Source organism: Endocarpon pusillum (genome assembly GCF_000464535.1).
Source record: "Endocarpon pusillum Z07020 unplaced genomic scaffold scaffold4345, whole genome shotgun sequence".
In the NCBI taxonomy this organism is placed as follows: domain Eukaryota; kingdom Fungi; phylum Ascomycota; class Eurotiomycetes; order Verrucariales; family Verrucariaceae; genus Endocarpon; species Endocarpon pusillum.
The window spans coordinates 141,257-157,888 of record NW_006916422.1 but is presented as its reverse complement, the minus strand read 5'-3'; the positions used below and the strand labels follow the sequence as shown (position 1 = coordinate 157,888).

Sequence of the window (16,632 nt, the reverse complement as noted above, 5' to 3'; positions counted from 1 at the left end):
AGCAGATACATATATGCGTGTGTGTTCATCCAGGTGGTTTATAATAACAACAGGTGAAGCGAAGCAAGTCGACATTTTGCTTCCATCCCATGCGCAGAGGGATGAGGATTCAACAAATGCCTTTGTTAAAAAAGGAGGAGATGAGTTCGTTGAGCCACCACATTGAATTCATCATCTCATCAGACTTTGGAGATTTCCCACATCTCCATCTTCCCGTCTTCGCGAGGACCCACATTATCTGAATTCCATAGCGCCACAAACGCCCCTGTCGAACTTATGTTTTAGTTCAAGCTGTTGGTACCTGCGATCACTCAAAACGACGTCAGCCTGGTTGTAATCATGATGTATGATGGGTGTGAATCTGAACTCACTTCTCGCTTCTAGCATGGAAGTAGATGCCATCAATCTTGCCTTCCACCTGATTGAAGCAAATATAATAGAATCCCTCAAAACTGGCCCCCTGTATACTTCTTACGCGATGATCTGGAACGAGGAACCACTCCTTCCAGCGCATGAAAATGTTAGGTTGAGTCCACCAGCCGGGATTGGCGTCGTCGTCAGCTTGGTCTTCTACATCGTCTATAGTGGCGGTATGAAGGGGAATTGTTGATGATAATGATGATGTTGGTCGTGATCCTGGTCCAATGGCATGAGGTGGGTATTTGAAATTGATATCTCTTCTAGCATCTTTGTTGAGAGGCCGCCACGCTGGAAAGCGAGCCCAATGTGACAGATCGGTGCGGTCTGAGGCGCCCCAGCTGGGATCTTTAGTTTGAAAGGTGTGTTTGTGATTCGGACCACCAATGATCTCGCCAGTGAAGAAAGTCGTTAGTGTTGGGTGATCTTCCGTGAGACCGCAAATGCGCAGGTAACCAGTCAAGGTCGACTCGGCGACAGAGAGAGTAAGGATCTGAACATCAACGTTGTAGATTTGACGGTCAGATTGTTGAGTGCCGCTGAACTTCGAGCCGGGACGTAGGAAGGAGGAAGGGTAATGCGGGTAGAGACGCGTGTTGGAGAACTCGAAACGGGGAGTAGCGGAAGGATCGGAAGATCTAACAGAGCTGGCTGTACAGCCGATGCTGGTGTATGGTTTAGTGGGGTCCGGAAAGTCTTCATGAGTGGCCTCGAAGTCATGTTCTTTGGACGTCTTGGGTCCAGTAAATGGTCTTTGCTGAGTTGGCTCGTCAGCACACAATGCATCCCCTGTCGTCTGAGCTGTGAGGGATTCGGAAAGCCTTGTGGCACAGAACATGTCTGCAGCGTCCCCATCCAAGGCAACGCTCTCTGGTGTAGGCATGCTTGTCGCATCGACCGCCGAATGATCGAGCATGGTGACATCTGTCTTGAAGGCCGTATCGATCTCCGTTCCACCCTCTCTTGCTGCTGTCTCCTTGTCATTGTCGCAAGTATCCGCTGGCGTGCTTTCTGGGAGAGTGTCAACCTCGGCTCCTTCAGATGTCATGTACAGGCTGCGGTCCTGCACGAAGTTGAGCGCGGCCGCAGAGTCCCCACCAGTTGCACCATCATCTTTACCCCCATTCGCGCCAATATTGTGAACGGCATCATCGCCTATTTCAGGTGGAGGCGTTGGAGGACACATGGCTCTTGGCTCTCGCGGAGGATGTGGATGGATCGCGTGAGCTGCACGCTCGGTTTCATTTTCTGGGGTCCGCATGATGATGGGCAGCCAAAATTCACCGTGGCAATGACATTGATAACGCAAGTCACAAATCACTGCTCATCGGCATGGATTGCATGACTACAGATGACAAGTTGGGAAAAGGAGATATGCTTGAATGCAAAATGAAGTGAGAGAATGTTGTCAGCAGTCTCTAAGAGAGGAGAAGTGCATGCGAACAGGTGGAGCGAGAGCGGGAGAAGACGATTTTAAGATAAACCCGATCTGCGGACGGCTAAAGACTGGTGCGGGCGAAGCGGGGACGAGTGGAATTTAAGTGGGGTAGCGCCCGGAGGAGACCCAAAACACGTCCCCAACGCTCACGCATGCAAACCACACTTCCCCGAGAAGCCTCAGCCGTACAGCTGTTCCAAGGCCTGGGTTCGGGGCTTATGGCCAGTTTGCCAACGTCAATGCCGGAGGGCAGAATTTCTCACTCAACAATCACAATCACACGGTCGAAGATCATGGATACTCGTACTGTATCCAGCATGCAATGGATCATACTATTGATGGACTGAAAGTGTAATGACTACCACCTGAACCATGTATATTGGTCTCTGGTATCCTTCAATCCAGTATCCAATGCCTTTTACCCGTTGCCCCCACCGCTTCCATCTTTCGCAGGTAAGGCTGGAGGTCTTTGCCTTGATTAGTTCGTAAATAAATGCGCTGTCTAGTAGAGGTTGAGCGTGTGTGCCGGAGCCGCGCCCATCGAAATACCTGCGGGTTGCTTTTACCGTCCCGTGAAAGATTATATCTCCATTCTGAATCGACCTCTCGGAGCAGCAGAACCTTCATTGGTGTGGACAGCTGTCATGTTGGCGGTTCTAGAAAGTAATCGCCTCACTAAGGCATCCGTAGAGCCCTTCAACCAGATCAAACGGCGTTGCCCCGCTAGTGATGAGTTCTTTCTGCAGAGGTACAGCCAGGCAAATGAGCTCTCCTGCTAAAAAGTGTTTCTTGCAGATTCAGATTGGTTTTATCTAGTCGACACGATTAGCAGATTTGGGCAACAGACGGATCAGGGCATCTGACCTTGAAGTGTAGCGCAATCAGAGAGAAAACGAGCGCCTTGAGATCTTGCACAAGATAGTAGAACACACGCAGCCCCTCCGGGTCGGCAGATTCAGTGACATCCACCAGAGAGCCAATTTTCGCAGTCTGCAAGAGTCATGGTCAGCAGTGGAAGAGCAACGACAGCGTTGGAAAGGAATGACCTCGAATGAGATGTGCTCGTTTCCCAGCCTGATTTCAAGCTCCTGTTTACCATCCTTATTCTTCTGAGGCCATTTCGTATCATCTTCCTTCATGATCTCGCTTTCTTTGATAATTCTCTTCATCTCCGATATCATCAAGGAGCTGACGCACACTACATCACGTCAACGACACTCAAACATTGTGAAGCCAGGTGCACATACTCTCTTTTCGGATGAGCGCGTCGTTTCGATAATTAGAGTTGTTGGCATATCGAGCAGTCGCACTTCGTCCGTCTCCCACCACGCGGAAGTCAAATTCCAGAAATTCTGCGGATGTTAGCGGAGAGTAGCCTCAAGGATATCTCCTCGTACCATGTCCAAATCGACCAGTATGACCGCTATAGTACCGTACGTAAAACGGCTCGTTGACTTGTGCCATCTTTGTTGTAAGTGTTGAGTGCCTCCCCAAGAGAATTGGTCATTAAGGATAAGCGTCGATTCGTCCACACATATGGAAGCACAACTCCAAGATCTGAAGTCTACGCTAAGTTACTAAGTGGTTACAGTGCTACCATAAATTCTGTAGAATTCTTGGCATATTCAAAAAACCAAATTTTTCTTCCTCTGATTTAACAACATTTGATCACCACAGGACACCAAATCACTTTCCTACTAACTATACAAGTTATTAATAAATAAAGTCTAGCGATGTCTATAATTGTTTATTATTTTACAAATAATCTGATTTTATAAAATATCTTCTTTTATGCAAAATTTCAAAATTTACTTCTTAAATACCAAGCTATATTTAGACCTCGACACTTGAATTTTAGAGTCTACTTAAAACACATAAAAATAGATTTTTAACTCTTATACATTTTCTTTAAGATATTCTGTTTTAAAAATATAATTCTCATATTCCTTAGAAAGAAACGAATCAAACGATAATAAATTTTCCTTAATATACTCTATCTGTAAGGAGAGAGGGATGATTTAGAACATCTGCGGGGCAGGATTCCTGAAAAATTTGGTTTTCTGAATATGCCAAGAATTCTACAGAATTTATGGTAGTAGCACTGTACTGTATGCCAAGACATTTGGCCGCACCCGCACTTCTAACAAACTATATCAGAACACATACCACTCGAGATTTTTCGAGTTCCAAGCGACTCAGGAGAGCTCTCTACACGTATCATGAAATATCTGGATGCGGGAGTGCTTGGCGAAAGATGATGTGTGTTTAATTCCCCCAGAACGTGTTTACCCTCATTCCTGGACGCATGTTCCTCAACCAACCTTCCCCGAGAAACGTCTGTGGCATTGAGCCCTTCGTTGCACCCTTGTAGCTCCAAGCTAGCTATCCACAAGCATGGCTTCCTTTCTGGATAATGCGTACAGCTTGGTGCACCAGGACAATTCAGCAGACCAGCCTTCGCAACAAGACCTCAAGACGCAGTTGGAAAAGGGCACTGAAGACTCAAAAGTGGAGACCATGAAGCGCATTCTCACAATCATGCTTAATGGCGATCCAATGCCTAATCTCCTCATGCACATCATCAGGTTCGTCATGCCGGCGAAAGGCAAGCATCTAAAGAAGCTATTATACTTTTACTATGAAATTTGTCCGAAGCTGGACGCCAATGGAAAGCTGAAGCAGGAGATGATACTGGTGTGGTATGTATACAAGATGTGCTTGAAGAATCGCTCTGACAGCTGTACAGCAACGGGATACGCAACGATTTGCAGCACCCAAATGAGTTCATCCGCGGCAATACTCTGCGCTTTCTGTGCAAGCTTCGAGAACCAGAGCTTCTGGAACCTCTACTTTCGTCCGCTCGATCCTGCCTCGAACACCGACATGCTTATGTTCGAAAGAATGCTGTGTGGGCTGTTGCTTCTATTTTCCAGCATTCAGAAAGCATGATTCCAGATGCTCCAGAGTTGATTCAAAACTTCCTTGCTAATGAAAGTGACACTACATGCAGGAGGAACGCATTTGCAGCATTGATGGCTGTCAGCCATCAGAAAGCGCTTGAATACCTGAATAGTGCCTTTGACGGTATACCTAGCGCAGACGAACTGATACAGCTAGTCGAATTGGAATTTATTCGCAAGGATGCAATCCAAAACTCCGCGAACAAAGCTCGCTATCTTCGTCTCATCTTCGACCTCCTCGAAGCCGGCGCAAGCACCGTGGTTTATGAAGCCGCTACTTCTCTGACAGCACTTACGAGCAACCCTGTGGCGGTGAAAGCTGTAGCAGGAAAGCTGATAGAACTCAGCATAAAGGAGGCCGACAATAATGTCAAGTTGATTGTTCTGGATAGGGTTGATCAGCTGAGGCGGAGAAATGAAGGGATTCTAGATGATCTAGCAATGGAAATCCTGCGTGTGTTGTCAAGCCCTGACTTGGACGTGCGTAGAAAAGCTCTAGGTATCGCTTTGGAAATGGTCTCTAGCAAGAACGTGCAGGAAGTCATCATGTTACTGAAAAAGGAGCTTGCAAAGACGGTCGACGAGCAATACGAGAAGAATACAGAGTATCGTCAGCTGCTCATTCAATCGATACATCAATGTGCCATCAAGTTCTCGGAGATTGCCGCGAGTGTGGTGGATGTCTTGATGGACTTTATTGCAGACTTCAACAACAGCGCTGCAGTGGATGTCATCTCATTTGTCAAGGAGGTGGTTGAGAAATTCCCGAAACTACGGCCCTCGATTGTTGAAAGACTGGTATCCACTCTAGGTGAGGTGCGGGCAGGGAAGGTGTACAGAGGGGCTCTGTGGGTTGTTGGAGAATACTCTTTACGAGAGAACGACATCAGGGATGCGTGGAAGCGGATACGAGCAAGTCTAGGAGAGATACCTATACTCGCTTCCGAGCAGAGATTGCTTGACGAAGCATCTGATGAGCATGCCGAGCCCAAAGAACAGGTCAATGGCCATGCCAAATCTGCTCCGAGCGGCTCTCGAAAGGTACTAGCCGATGGCACATATGCCACAGAAAGCGCCCTCACAACGAACTCGGCTGCTGCAGCAAAGCTTGAAGCTGTGAAGGCAGCTCAAAAACCGCCGTTACGACAGTTCATCCTCGATGGGGATTACTATCTTGCTACAGTCCTCTCGTCGACCCTTACAAAGCTTGTCATGAGATATTCCGAAATATCTACCGACGAAGCCAGAACTAATGCTCTCCGTGCAGAAGCAATGCTGATTATGATATCCATTATACGGGTCGGACAGTCACAGTTTGTCAAAGCTCCCATCGATGAGGATTCTGTGGACAGAATCATGTCATGTGTTCGATCACTGGCGGAATTTGCCCAAAGACGAGAACTTGAGACCACGTTCCTTGAAGACACGCGCAAAGCTTTCCGTGCCATGGTCCACGTTGAAGAGAAAAAACGAGCCGCTAAGGCTGCTGTCGAAAAAGCAAAGACCGCTGTTCAGGTGGACGACGTATTTCAGATTCGCCAACTTGCGAAGAAATCCGACGGAAGCGTGGACGAAATCGAGCTGGACCTTGAGAAAGCGACTGGCGGAGATTCTGCAACTGGAGACCTCACCTCTAAACTATCCCGCGTCGTCCAATTGACTGGCTTCTCCGACCCAGTTTACGCAGAAGCATATGTCACAGTTCAACAATTCGACATCATTCTAGACGTGCTCCTAGTCAATCAAACTACCGAGACGCTCCAAAACCTCTCCGTCGAATTCGCCACGCTTGGTGACCTCAAAGTTGTCGAACGACCCACAACGCAAAACCTCGGCCCACGAGACTTCCTCAATGTTCAGTCCACCATCAAAGTCTCCAGCACGGACACCGGCGTCATCTTTGGAAACGTCGTCTATGACTCGCCCAGCGGCACCGACACCCACGTCGTCATCCTCAACGACGTGCACGCTGACATCATGGACTATATCAAGCCTGCCACTTGCACCGAGACGGCGTTCCGGACCATGTGGACCGAGTTCGAGTGGGAGAATAAGGTCAATATCAACATCAAGGGTGGAAAGGAGAGCAAGACGCTGCGACAGTTCTTGGACCATCTGATGAAGAGTACGAATATGAGTTGTTTGACTCCTGAGGCAAGCTTGAGCGGTGACTGTCAGTTTTTAAGCGCGAACCTTTACGCCAGGAGTGTTTTTGGTACGTGTCACCATCCCTCCCATTCTTTGCACCGCCTCCGTCCACGGTGTCTTTGAGCACATCCATCCAGTTGCTGACTTCCTCCTCTCCCAACAGGCGAAGACGCGTTGGCGAATCTGAGCGTCGAGAAGGAAGGCGAGGATGGACCGATCACGGGCTTTGTGCGCATCAGGAGTCGATCGCAGGGGTTGGCCTTGAGCTTGGGCTCGTTGAAGGGACTCAAAGCCGGCACCATCTGAACCGGCATCAAAGGCAGCAGTTGAGGTATCATCGGTAGTCCCAAGTATTATGCCATCAACCACTACTGCCCTCCTTACAACTCCACCAGGATTCGATCTAGATTCCAAGGTAAATAGCATTCGGCACATCTCCGAAGACCACTCGCCTGAGGCACATTTGATGTGTAGACAACCAAGCAGAACTCGGGTACAACTAGTCTAGTACCGGTAACTGCTCGCCAGCTTCTTCGATCACTCCGTTTATGATGTTCGTACCCTCTATCACTGCAACTCGTGCCGCCTGTTCCTAACATTACCACCCTCAAACGCCTAACGTGACAAATCCTGGTATCTCACGCATGTGTATGTACCTGGCAGTAATCATTGCAGTGAAAAGCACCGGACCGTCATCATCTAAAAATATGCGATCTTGCTGCATAACGACCAGCAAAAGTAGACAAGAGATAGTACGAGCGCAAATGTCATCGCTCGATCTGGGCCGTCCCTGCCTCCGCCGACGACTCCGTAATACTCGTGTTAGTATTCGTATTCGCAGTAGCGGTAGCGGTAGCGGTAGCTCCATCCCACCCGGCCGGCCCATCCGCCTCATACACAAACCCGGACCTCGACAACACCGTCCCGAGTCCCCTGTGGACCTCGACCTGGAATGGCTCAAAGGGCATCTTCTCCCCATCCACACTGATATAGCCACCATCCCTATTATTATTATCCTTACTATTCACACCCGTCATCCCCAATGCAGCCATCACCCGCCCCACCCACGACTTCTCCTGCACCTTATTCGGTGGTGAAGGCTTTGCCCACTTCCCAAACCTCGGCACCACTCGATATGCACTGACCTTGCGCATGTTGACATGCGGCATGTCGAAGAAGGTGCCGTTTTCGACGGCGAGGAGGGAGGCGATAGCCTTGAGACGGCCGATGGTGCCATCGATGGTGACGAGGTCGAGGAGGCCGTCTGAGGGAAGGGAGGCGGGGAATATGGGCGTCGCTTCCGCCATGATGGCCATGTTGCCGCTGTAGAAGTTGCCGAGGGTGGGATAGGGGGTTAGTGTCCAGCCGGGTGGGAGGGGCGACTGGACAGTGCCGTATTTAAGGGCTGGGAGGCCGATCGAGGTGGGTGAGGAGGTATCGGGAGATGTGTCATCGTTGTTAGTGCTGCTGTGGGAGAGGGTCGAGGTGGAGGTAGACGCTAGTTTTAGAGATTGGTGGTGTTTGCAGACATTGGCGGAATAATGAGCTCTTATGGCGGCTTTGTCGTCGATCTCGGTTTTGATCGCAATGTCGCAAGGATAGACTGTCTTGCCAAGGAGGCGGACTAATAAACCGTAGGTAAACCTGGCAGAACCCATCCATCGGATGTTGTCAGTGCCTAGATCCGTTTCGGCCACGATGCCAATGGCTTGGCTGAGGAAGGAGATTATCCGCTTCTGCCCTTGCGTGACGGAGACCAGGTCGAGAGGAGTTCTGATACCTTTGACCATCACTAGGGCAGCCATGGAGCATGATTTTGTTCCATTAAGATTCCAAGACATAGCATTGCCAGTACCGCAAGGAAGTTGCACAACTGCTACTCTGCGTAGGGCTTCCGTAGCATTGGATTTCTTCGCTAGTCCGTTGAAAACCTCGTGGGGCAAGCCGTCACCAGAACACGAAGCAATGACGTCGTAGGCGTCCATATCGATCTTTTCTGCAATCTCAACTGCATGGCCCATGTATGATGTCCGCTCCACATCCACCTCGCAATGCGCCGCTCTCAGTATTGGCTCAACGTCCCTAGTGAACCACTTGGCAGCCTTGCCAGCGCCGCCGTAGGGGTTGATTAGTACCTTGATCCTCTTCTGTCGCTGGGAAACGCCATAGGCGCGATCGAGCAGTCGAGCGACCCAATTCTTCGCATTTTCAGCGTTCGTTGTGGAGGAAGGATCTAGGGTGTATGTCACGTATGCGACTTGAACATCGCTTTTACCAATAGGCGTAGTATATTGGATGTTTAGGTCGATCTTGGTCAAAGATGCCCAAAGGATGTTAAAGAAGGGAATAACACGTGTGGTCTTTGATTCTGCAGTAATTCCTGGTCAGCGAGCAGAAAGGGTGAGGTGGGCAGGTCCTTACTCGCTGGCAAAAGGCCGCAACAGTTCAGACTTGGTTGCTCTCGGAAGCTTTCATCTTCAACACATCAGCTCTACCTTCCCCATACTCAGATCTCGAAGACAGACCGAGCACAATAAGTGAGTCTGTTCCCAGGGTGAGGTTGGCGTTCCTGCCAGCATTGAGGGTGGCCTCGCCGACGAAGGTTCGCTGATCCTCCTCCTCCTCCACTTGGGCAGGGTCGGCGAAAGGATCACCATCGTCAGCATGTTGTGCTTGCATGGCGACGAGTCCCTAGCTGCATATTGGTCTAGGCGGTGAACATGTACTTCATGGCAGGGCACCTTATGATCGCCGAACCAAGTAAGGTACAACTTGCGTTGGAGGTGACTGCAGGTCCCAGAGTTTAAGTGGACCGGAGGCCGAGGCTTGCGGCAATTCTTTCACCCCTAATCCGCCAAGTCGGACCACAACCAAGTTCTCGCCTATCTTACGAAGTTGGAGATGCCCAATGTGACTACGCGAGTAAGTGGGCTGCGCAACGCACCCCGTTGAGCCACCCAGTCTTTTGTGACCTGCATCCCGCTTGGTATATGATCCAAAACTGTGATATATGCATTGGATTGATCAGAAATATTTTCTTTATTTCTAAACCTGGGCTTGAGAAATTGAAACGGTCTGTTGCATCAGAAAAACTGGTAGTTGTTATTCTTTAACTACAATTTGGTGTATGTTAGCTATTACTTTTAGGCTTTACCCGGGGGTAGTGTTGCCCAAAGAGTATATTGTGCAGCCCACTTACTCACGTTATTTATACTCCGTACAAAGACTTCAATTATCATTCTGAATGACAACCGAATCAATCGTTACCCAGTCAATAATTACTACTGATTTCTCACCAAGAAATAAATTTACTAGAGATTGGCCTGTACCTTCACCTACGTCTAGGTGCAGAGCACTATGTTGAATAGGCTGCCTGGATCAAAGCCCGATCAAGTCGCGTTTGTTACCCGATCGGGCAGTGGTCCTTTAAAGTTATCTCCGTTGGGTACCGACTAAATGTGTTTCACTACAACGAATTACTTTTGGCTAATTCCACGGTCCCAATGTCATGATTCGTCCGCGTTCCTGCGGTAGTCTTCCTCTGAGGCGAACTCTACGCCCATTTTCCACAGGACATACTAAGTTGTGAGTATCGGCTGGGTCTCCATGCACCAACAGGCAGTCGGTATACTGTTGACTGCCTTTGTCAATGTTAATGTTCTTCTCCCAGGATTCGCTGCCTCTGAACAACTTCCCAATGCCGCGCAAAGAGAACACTGTACGCAAAGACAATTCGCACGGCTGGTGGTTAGATTGCCGCTGGTTGAACGGCCGCTAGTCCTGTCAGATGGACGAAGTAATGCATCAAACTCCTGTTCTGGTCGATTAGATCCCGTGCAACCACATGGAACAAGCGAACGCTTCTCGAAAGGCAGAACTTAAATTGAAAATGTCTAGGTATGCTGCATTGCACAGTGACACCAGTCCGTCACAAGCTGGCTCACTGAATGATCCGTTCTACTATGGTATCTGGCGAAAGTAATGTTGGTGGGGCACTAAAAATTTTCGTTTTCGCTAGTAATGCTGTCTTTTTGATATGTCTGCGCATAACTTCGAGTTCTTTTCTATAAATCTTGTGACTTGTTGATCTGTAAGTGTCTAATGATCAGTACTAAAAGTAGATAGGTCCCTCACCACTTGCACACCACTTAATGGTTATTCGGTGGTCATATCAAGTTAGAGTAACAGGTTTTGTAACTTGCTGTACGGATGAATTTGTCTTGGCACCCCACCAACATTACTTTCGCCAGATACCATAGTATGAGGATTAATGATATCCGTGAAGGCTCAATTGTGGGGTAACAAGGGGCTCGGAGCAAGGGACATCGAAGATCCTTAAATAACTCGATCTTACTCGATCAAGCCAGGGTAGAGCTGTATGCGAGGGATAAGGTTCCAAAAGCAATCCCTGGTATCATTGCTCTCATGCTTGGCTGGTTACCTGGAGAAATGCTACACCAGAACAGAGACACATAATGTCTCTAGCAAGGTGGGTGGATATCAGAGTGTCATTCATTACTACGTAAACACACCGAGTGGGTGCACTGGACATATCAGTGTCATATCCTTAAGCAGGACACTGGAAGTGATTTACTGTCATGGTTAGAGGAGGACGGCATATCATACTTAGTACGGGCGGATATGTACCCCCTGATGCATGCAGCTGCGTTTTGGTGCTACCTCGACGCGTATATCATTCCTTTCCCCTGCCTTCTATGAGCCTGGGCGTGAAGTTGCAAATGGTGAGAACAGCAATGGCACGACCTGGTGTCTGACAGCATCATCATGGATATGGTGGCGGCAGTATGGGCAGAACTCCCATTTTGTGCATCATATACAGTTTGGCACAATAGTGGTAAGCCCCTTTTCTCCCAATTCGGGGGCTCATACGGCTTTCCTTCGACAGCAGGACGCGTCCACCTCAAACAAGGACCTTGCGATCAAGGCAAGACATTTAATACAAGGTTCAAGGCTGGAGACTTATCATTATTACCTCTTACATTCATGGTAAATAGCCTGCTTAAAAGTAGCTCTCTTATGTAGATCCTTCTGGTGCGTTTCCCCATGGGCCACGTCTCCACCACACGACCGTGTCAATGTCCACTAGCCCCCAATTTGGGCAAATCGCAGCGATCCCGACCGGTTTCGTTAGGACGGCTTGTCCAGAGCTGCGCCATTAGCCCGGGTTCTGACTGGCGCCAGTTGTAGCTGCAAGCTACCTGTGGTCCCTGAGCCGATTGATTGCTCCGTTTAAGCGCTATCATTGCTGTAGGAGCCCAAGAAGGTAGGTTTGGATGGCGAACCATGGCTCCGTCTAGGGGATGATAACCCGTATTCTTCTCTAGTATTTGAGGCGAGTCGCAGAGACGATCAATGTTCGAACCATTGTTCCACTAATCTGGGGTCTCTAGAATCCAGAAATCACTATCCCTTGCGCAATTGCTATCAGAACAACACTGGAAGCGAAACCAGCCAGACCATTTTACGCAGGCGAAAGTAACTTCGTCGAACATTCCCATTGTACTACGACCTACATACGAAGCAGTGGCCGCGTTCAAGTCCAGGGCAACCAACATCCATCGAGCAAAGCAATAACGGTTCCTTCGCACAAGTCAAAGCGAGGAAGTCATTGGTCTAACATGTCCTCACAACACCTGGCGCAGGGCGAATAATTATAACCTTGGCTACGGCGATGGCTCCTATCAAAAGCTTGCCCAAAGGCCATGAAAATTCCTCCACGCCGCTTGCCGACTACTTCTGGATCGCGGGCCTGGATGGACAAGATCTTTTGGATACATATGTCAGACTTGGCGAGGTGCATAATCCGAGAAAGAATAGGAGCAGCAGTGACCTGAATGATATCATTGTGGAGGACGAAGTTGCTGAAGCGGATGTCTCATCCATTCAGGATTCTCCAAGACCCGCGTCAAAACACTCAAAACGAAACTCCTATCAACGGCTTTCCAGGTTGTCTAGTGAAGCACAGTCGTCCATCAGGTCGCTGGACAAGATACCATCCGGCACGTCAAGCGCTCGAAGCAGCGCTACCATTCGTTTTGTACCATCAGCATCCTCTCCTCATGTCTCCGCTGCTCTGAACGACGTCGACTTCGACAATGCCTTGAAGAAATTCGCCACTGAGCGGGATTCGTTCTTCTTGGATATCAATTTCAGTGCAGGTGCGGTTGCCCAGCCCAGTAGACCGCGGCCGAGAACAAGAACCCAGAAGATTGTTGCCGAGGAGCAGGGTCCGGCACCAAGTAGAGGTATTGGAAGTGTAAGGCGACACATGTCGTTCCGGGAGATGAATAGCGTCAAGCGACAGTCATCCATGGCACGACAAGGTCAGTCGCGCTCCCTTTTAATTGCTATTTTCATCCCGGCGAACTAATATTGGTTGGCAGCATCCGTCAGAACTTCTCGGCGCACAAGTAACTACAACTCAGTGATACCCAGCCCTGAACCACTTCAATCGTCTCCAACCATGCACCCACTGAAACGAAAATTTGAACCAGTCCTCCTTGACAGATATCCCCCAGCGGGAATGCCCGACGAGTCGCGGCGGCGCGGCAATTTTCCCGACTATGTACCTATGTTTGCGTTTCCAAACGACATCAACGTTGTTTCCTCCGATACGCGCCCACGCTCGACATGGCATGGGTTTTCAATGACCGCAGCCGACAACTCCAGGTTGCACGCAGTCTGTATCATCGTTTGGATACCGATGAAAGCCAAAGCCGCAGATGAGCTGGAAAAGCGCTGCGAGGAGTGGAGAAGAGCCAACATGACAGATGTCGAGAGAGAGCTGGCTTCGAGTCTGGGTGAAAGACTTGCCGCCGAGCGTGCAAAACTCTCTCGCCTGCTGTCGCGGTTGCCTTATGTTGATTCTGGCTCTGCTGCTCGTGATGAGCTGGAAGAAGACATTAGCGCGGTAGAAGAGAAGATTGTGATGATGACGGATATGCTGAGGCCTCTGAGACACGGGGCTGCTTCACGAATAGAAGGTCTGACGGATGGCGACACTGGTCTCTGGATACCACGGGCTTATGGCATTCTCGGACGTGATTCATCCTTGACTAGTTTCTGGAAAGAATGGCTTAGAGCAATCACGGTCCCCATGGCCGATGGCGCGGTCATGAGAGTTCCTCCAAGCTCACCACGGGTCGGCATGTGGCAACCATTGGAGCGATATGTCATCAACCTCTGCACCGAGGCCCCTAGTCCAATTTCTTCGAAGACGCAAGTTGAGATTGCGGTCCGAGAGCTGCGGTTGTTTGCTCGCAAGGAAGCGATCAATGAGCTCCCAGGCTCGCGGGATACAGACCTGTACGGGCTTTTCCGAGCGCTGACTATTCCGAATATTATGATCCTATTCGAGTACGTCCTTTCCGAGTCGCGGATCATCCTGCTGTCCTCACATACGTCAATGCTGCATTTAGCGAGCAAAGCTATCGCCGAGCTCATCTGGCCATTGAAATGGGCCGGTGTCTTCATACCTGTACTTCCTGCTCGTCTTGTGCAGGCTCTCGAGGCGCCTTGTCCGTACATTTGTGGTATTGAAAGACGGTATGAGAAAGTAGAGCTGCCGGATGATGACTTCGTGCTTGTTGATCTGGATAACAACGAAATAGAGAGCACAGCGAGGCCTACACCAATGCCGCGGCAACAACGACGGAAGTTGATGTCTCTCCTTCAGTTGGCAGCACCTCATCATAACAAGTTTGGCGTGCCAGTAGGGCCTCCGCCATGTGCAGTTGAGGCCATGCCGTTTGATTCCTTTGCATCAGAAAATCCATCCGTCTTCTCCTCCAATGCCCAGTCGACCTCGCTTGCAAGATTAGTAGGGCTGACATCGACGTCCTTTGGCGCTGCTGCAGCGGCGGAGGGTCCTCGTAAAACATTGATCTTGAACGCTTTTCTGCAAGCGAAAGCAGTATCCAGAGGAAGCGGCACAGGTGAAAGACCACGAACAGCATCAACTTCAAGAAAGAGCAATCCAGACACGCCCAACCAATCACCCATCACTGGGTCGTTTCCACAGTTACCAGCCACGCCGGTCTCCAGGAGCGACTCCGGCTTTGCGTTACAATCGTCTCTACGCGACAAGCGAGGAGCTCATTTCGACGCAGGCTCAAAGGGAAGTGGATCCACGTATCGGCAAGCCAAAAGACAGCCTAGCCTGCCTTTCTTGGGACACTCTTCCAACCCGTCTATTAGTACTCTCAACCCTGAGTTGCATAACCAATCCTCCTATGCCCCATCCACATATGCACAGTCGACCCTTGCTGCTTCAACGATTATGCCCCAGGTGTTGATGCAGCCTGTGCGTAATACAGAGAATACCAGCTGGATCGAAGGTCACTGCTTACAGTGGCACGGCCATGATGACCGTTCAACATGTTCCGTTTGTGACGATAAGGCTGAGGATGGCATTTATCGATGCTCTGGTTGTGGTGTGACTGTTCATGCTCGCTGCGGCTACCAACTCTACATTGTCTGTCCGGTGGCCTTCTACCCAGAGCAGATTCGAGCTGCGTTTGTCCGTTGTTTTGCTAGCCTCTTCTACACCTACAGAAAGTTCATGTTGGCGCCGACACCTGAGCAGAAGAAGAACGGAATGTTCTACCGGTTCGACTTGAACAGCTTTTTGCGAAGTATGCCGTGCGAAAATGCTGACTATATTGCGGTACTTCAGCAGACACAAGGTGAGTAGGGAATGTGCACTCCAAGTATTGCTAGCCACCGCTGATGTTTCTGAACTACCAGCTTTCAATGAATTCATATCGGAGCGCGAATGCACGCCACCCGCACCCACTTCATCATCCTCAACCTCAGTCCACACATCCATCACTCTCTTCGACAGCATCATCCTTTCTAAACGCAACCGCGGCCGCTTGCTCCCTACCACGCGCCAAATCCCCGGCCTCTCCTTCTCGAGCAGGAAAAACCCCTTCTCCTCCCGCTTCTCCACTTCCGTCTTCACTTCCTTCAACCACCACTCCTCTTCGACAACACCACCAGACTTCCTGACCGACACCTCCGACCACCTCTGGCGCTCCGCCTCCGCTTCCACAACCTCCACCGCCAATACGCGCTCCGACTTTGGCGATCCGACCCGGGATTACCGGCAGATTGTGACCAGGGTGCCAGCGAAGCTGGAGGAGAGGTTCATGCGCGAACCGAGAATGATCCAGGGCGTGCCGAGGATCAGCGAGAAGAGCAAGAATGCCGCCCAGGGGGGAAGGAAGCCCTTGCCGCTGGCGCTGAGGGAGAGGATCAACGGGTTGGCGTTGAACGCGCCGGATAGTGTTGGTTCGCCGTTGTTACCTCCGACGCCTCTGTCGGGATCGAGTAGGGGTTGGTGATGGGATTTTGGGTATTTGAGTTCTGGATACGGGCTTCCAAGACGTCTATCTTCTCTTTCTTGTTGCTTTGTGCCGATAGGAAGGCATGAATGGATGCGGAGGGAGAGAGGAGAGGATTGGGCTCCAATTTCTGCATAGCGATCAGGGGGTGTGCTTGCGGCATGGCTTGGCTGCATTTTTATTCCGTGGCGAGCGGTACATTCGGCGAGCGGTACATTCGGCGTTTGGGTCTTGGCGGGTTTTACGTCATACAAATTACTAGTGAATTTGCCCATCAGAACCAATTGAATGAATTGACGTTCCT

At 50.0% G+C, this 16,632-nt stretch overlaps 5 protein-coding genes across 5 annotated transcripts; 2 read left to right on the top strand and 3 right to left on the bottom strand.

The window, feature by feature from the left end:
- Positions 1-367: 367 nt before the first annotated feature.
- Positions 368-1,678, bottom strand: EPUS_02507 (uncharacterized protein; the record flags this gene model as incomplete). The annotated part of the gene is made up of 1 exon (XM_007805508.1): positions 368-1,678. One exon carries the CDS (start codon positions 1,676-1,678, stop codon positions 368-370), a length of 1,311 nt encoding a protein of 436 aa, XP_007803699.1.
- Positions 1,679-2,680: 1,002 nt separating this feature from the next.
- On the bottom strand, positions 2,681-3,319 carry EPUS_02506 (uncharacterized protein; the record flags this gene model as incomplete). Its single annotated transcript, XM_007805507.1, has 4 exons — positions 2,681-2,845; positions 2,902-3,053; positions 3,103-3,207; positions 3,253-3,319. 4 exons carry the CDS (start codon positions 3,317-3,319, stop codon positions 2,681-2,683), a joined length of 489 nt encoding a protein of 162 aa, XP_007803698.1.
- Positions 3,320-4,249: 930 nt separating this feature from the next.
- Positions 4,250-7,269, top strand: EPUS_02505 (Coatomer subunit beta; the record flags this gene model as incomplete). The annotated part of the gene is made up of 3 exons (XM_007805506.1): positions 4,250-4,554; positions 4,602-7,030; positions 7,127-7,269. The coding sequence occupies 3 exons, from the start codon at positions 4,250-4,252 to the stop codon at positions 7,267-7,269; spliced, it is 2,877 nt and encodes a 958-aa protein (XP_007803697.1).
- Positions 7,270-7,730: 461 nt separating this feature from the next.
- On the bottom strand, positions 7,731-9,642 carry EPUS_02504 (uncharacterized protein; the record flags this gene model as incomplete). Its single annotated transcript, XM_007805505.1, has 2 exons — positions 7,731-9,343; positions 9,489-9,642. 2 exons carry the CDS (start codon positions 9,640-9,642, stop codon positions 7,731-7,733), a joined length of 1,767 nt encoding a protein of 588 aa, XP_007803696.1.
- A 3,013-nt stretch (positions 9,643-12,655) lies between these two features.
- On the top strand, positions 12,656-16,328 carry EPUS_02503 (uncharacterized protein; the record flags this gene model as incomplete). Its single annotated transcript, XM_007805504.1, has 3 exons — positions 12,656-13,307; positions 13,368-15,668; positions 15,730-16,328. The coding sequence occupies 3 exons, from the start codon at positions 12,656-12,658 to the stop codon at positions 16,326-16,328; spliced, it is 3,552 nt and encodes a 1,183-aa protein (XP_007803695.1).
- Positions 16,329-16,632: the final 304 nt, after the last annotated feature.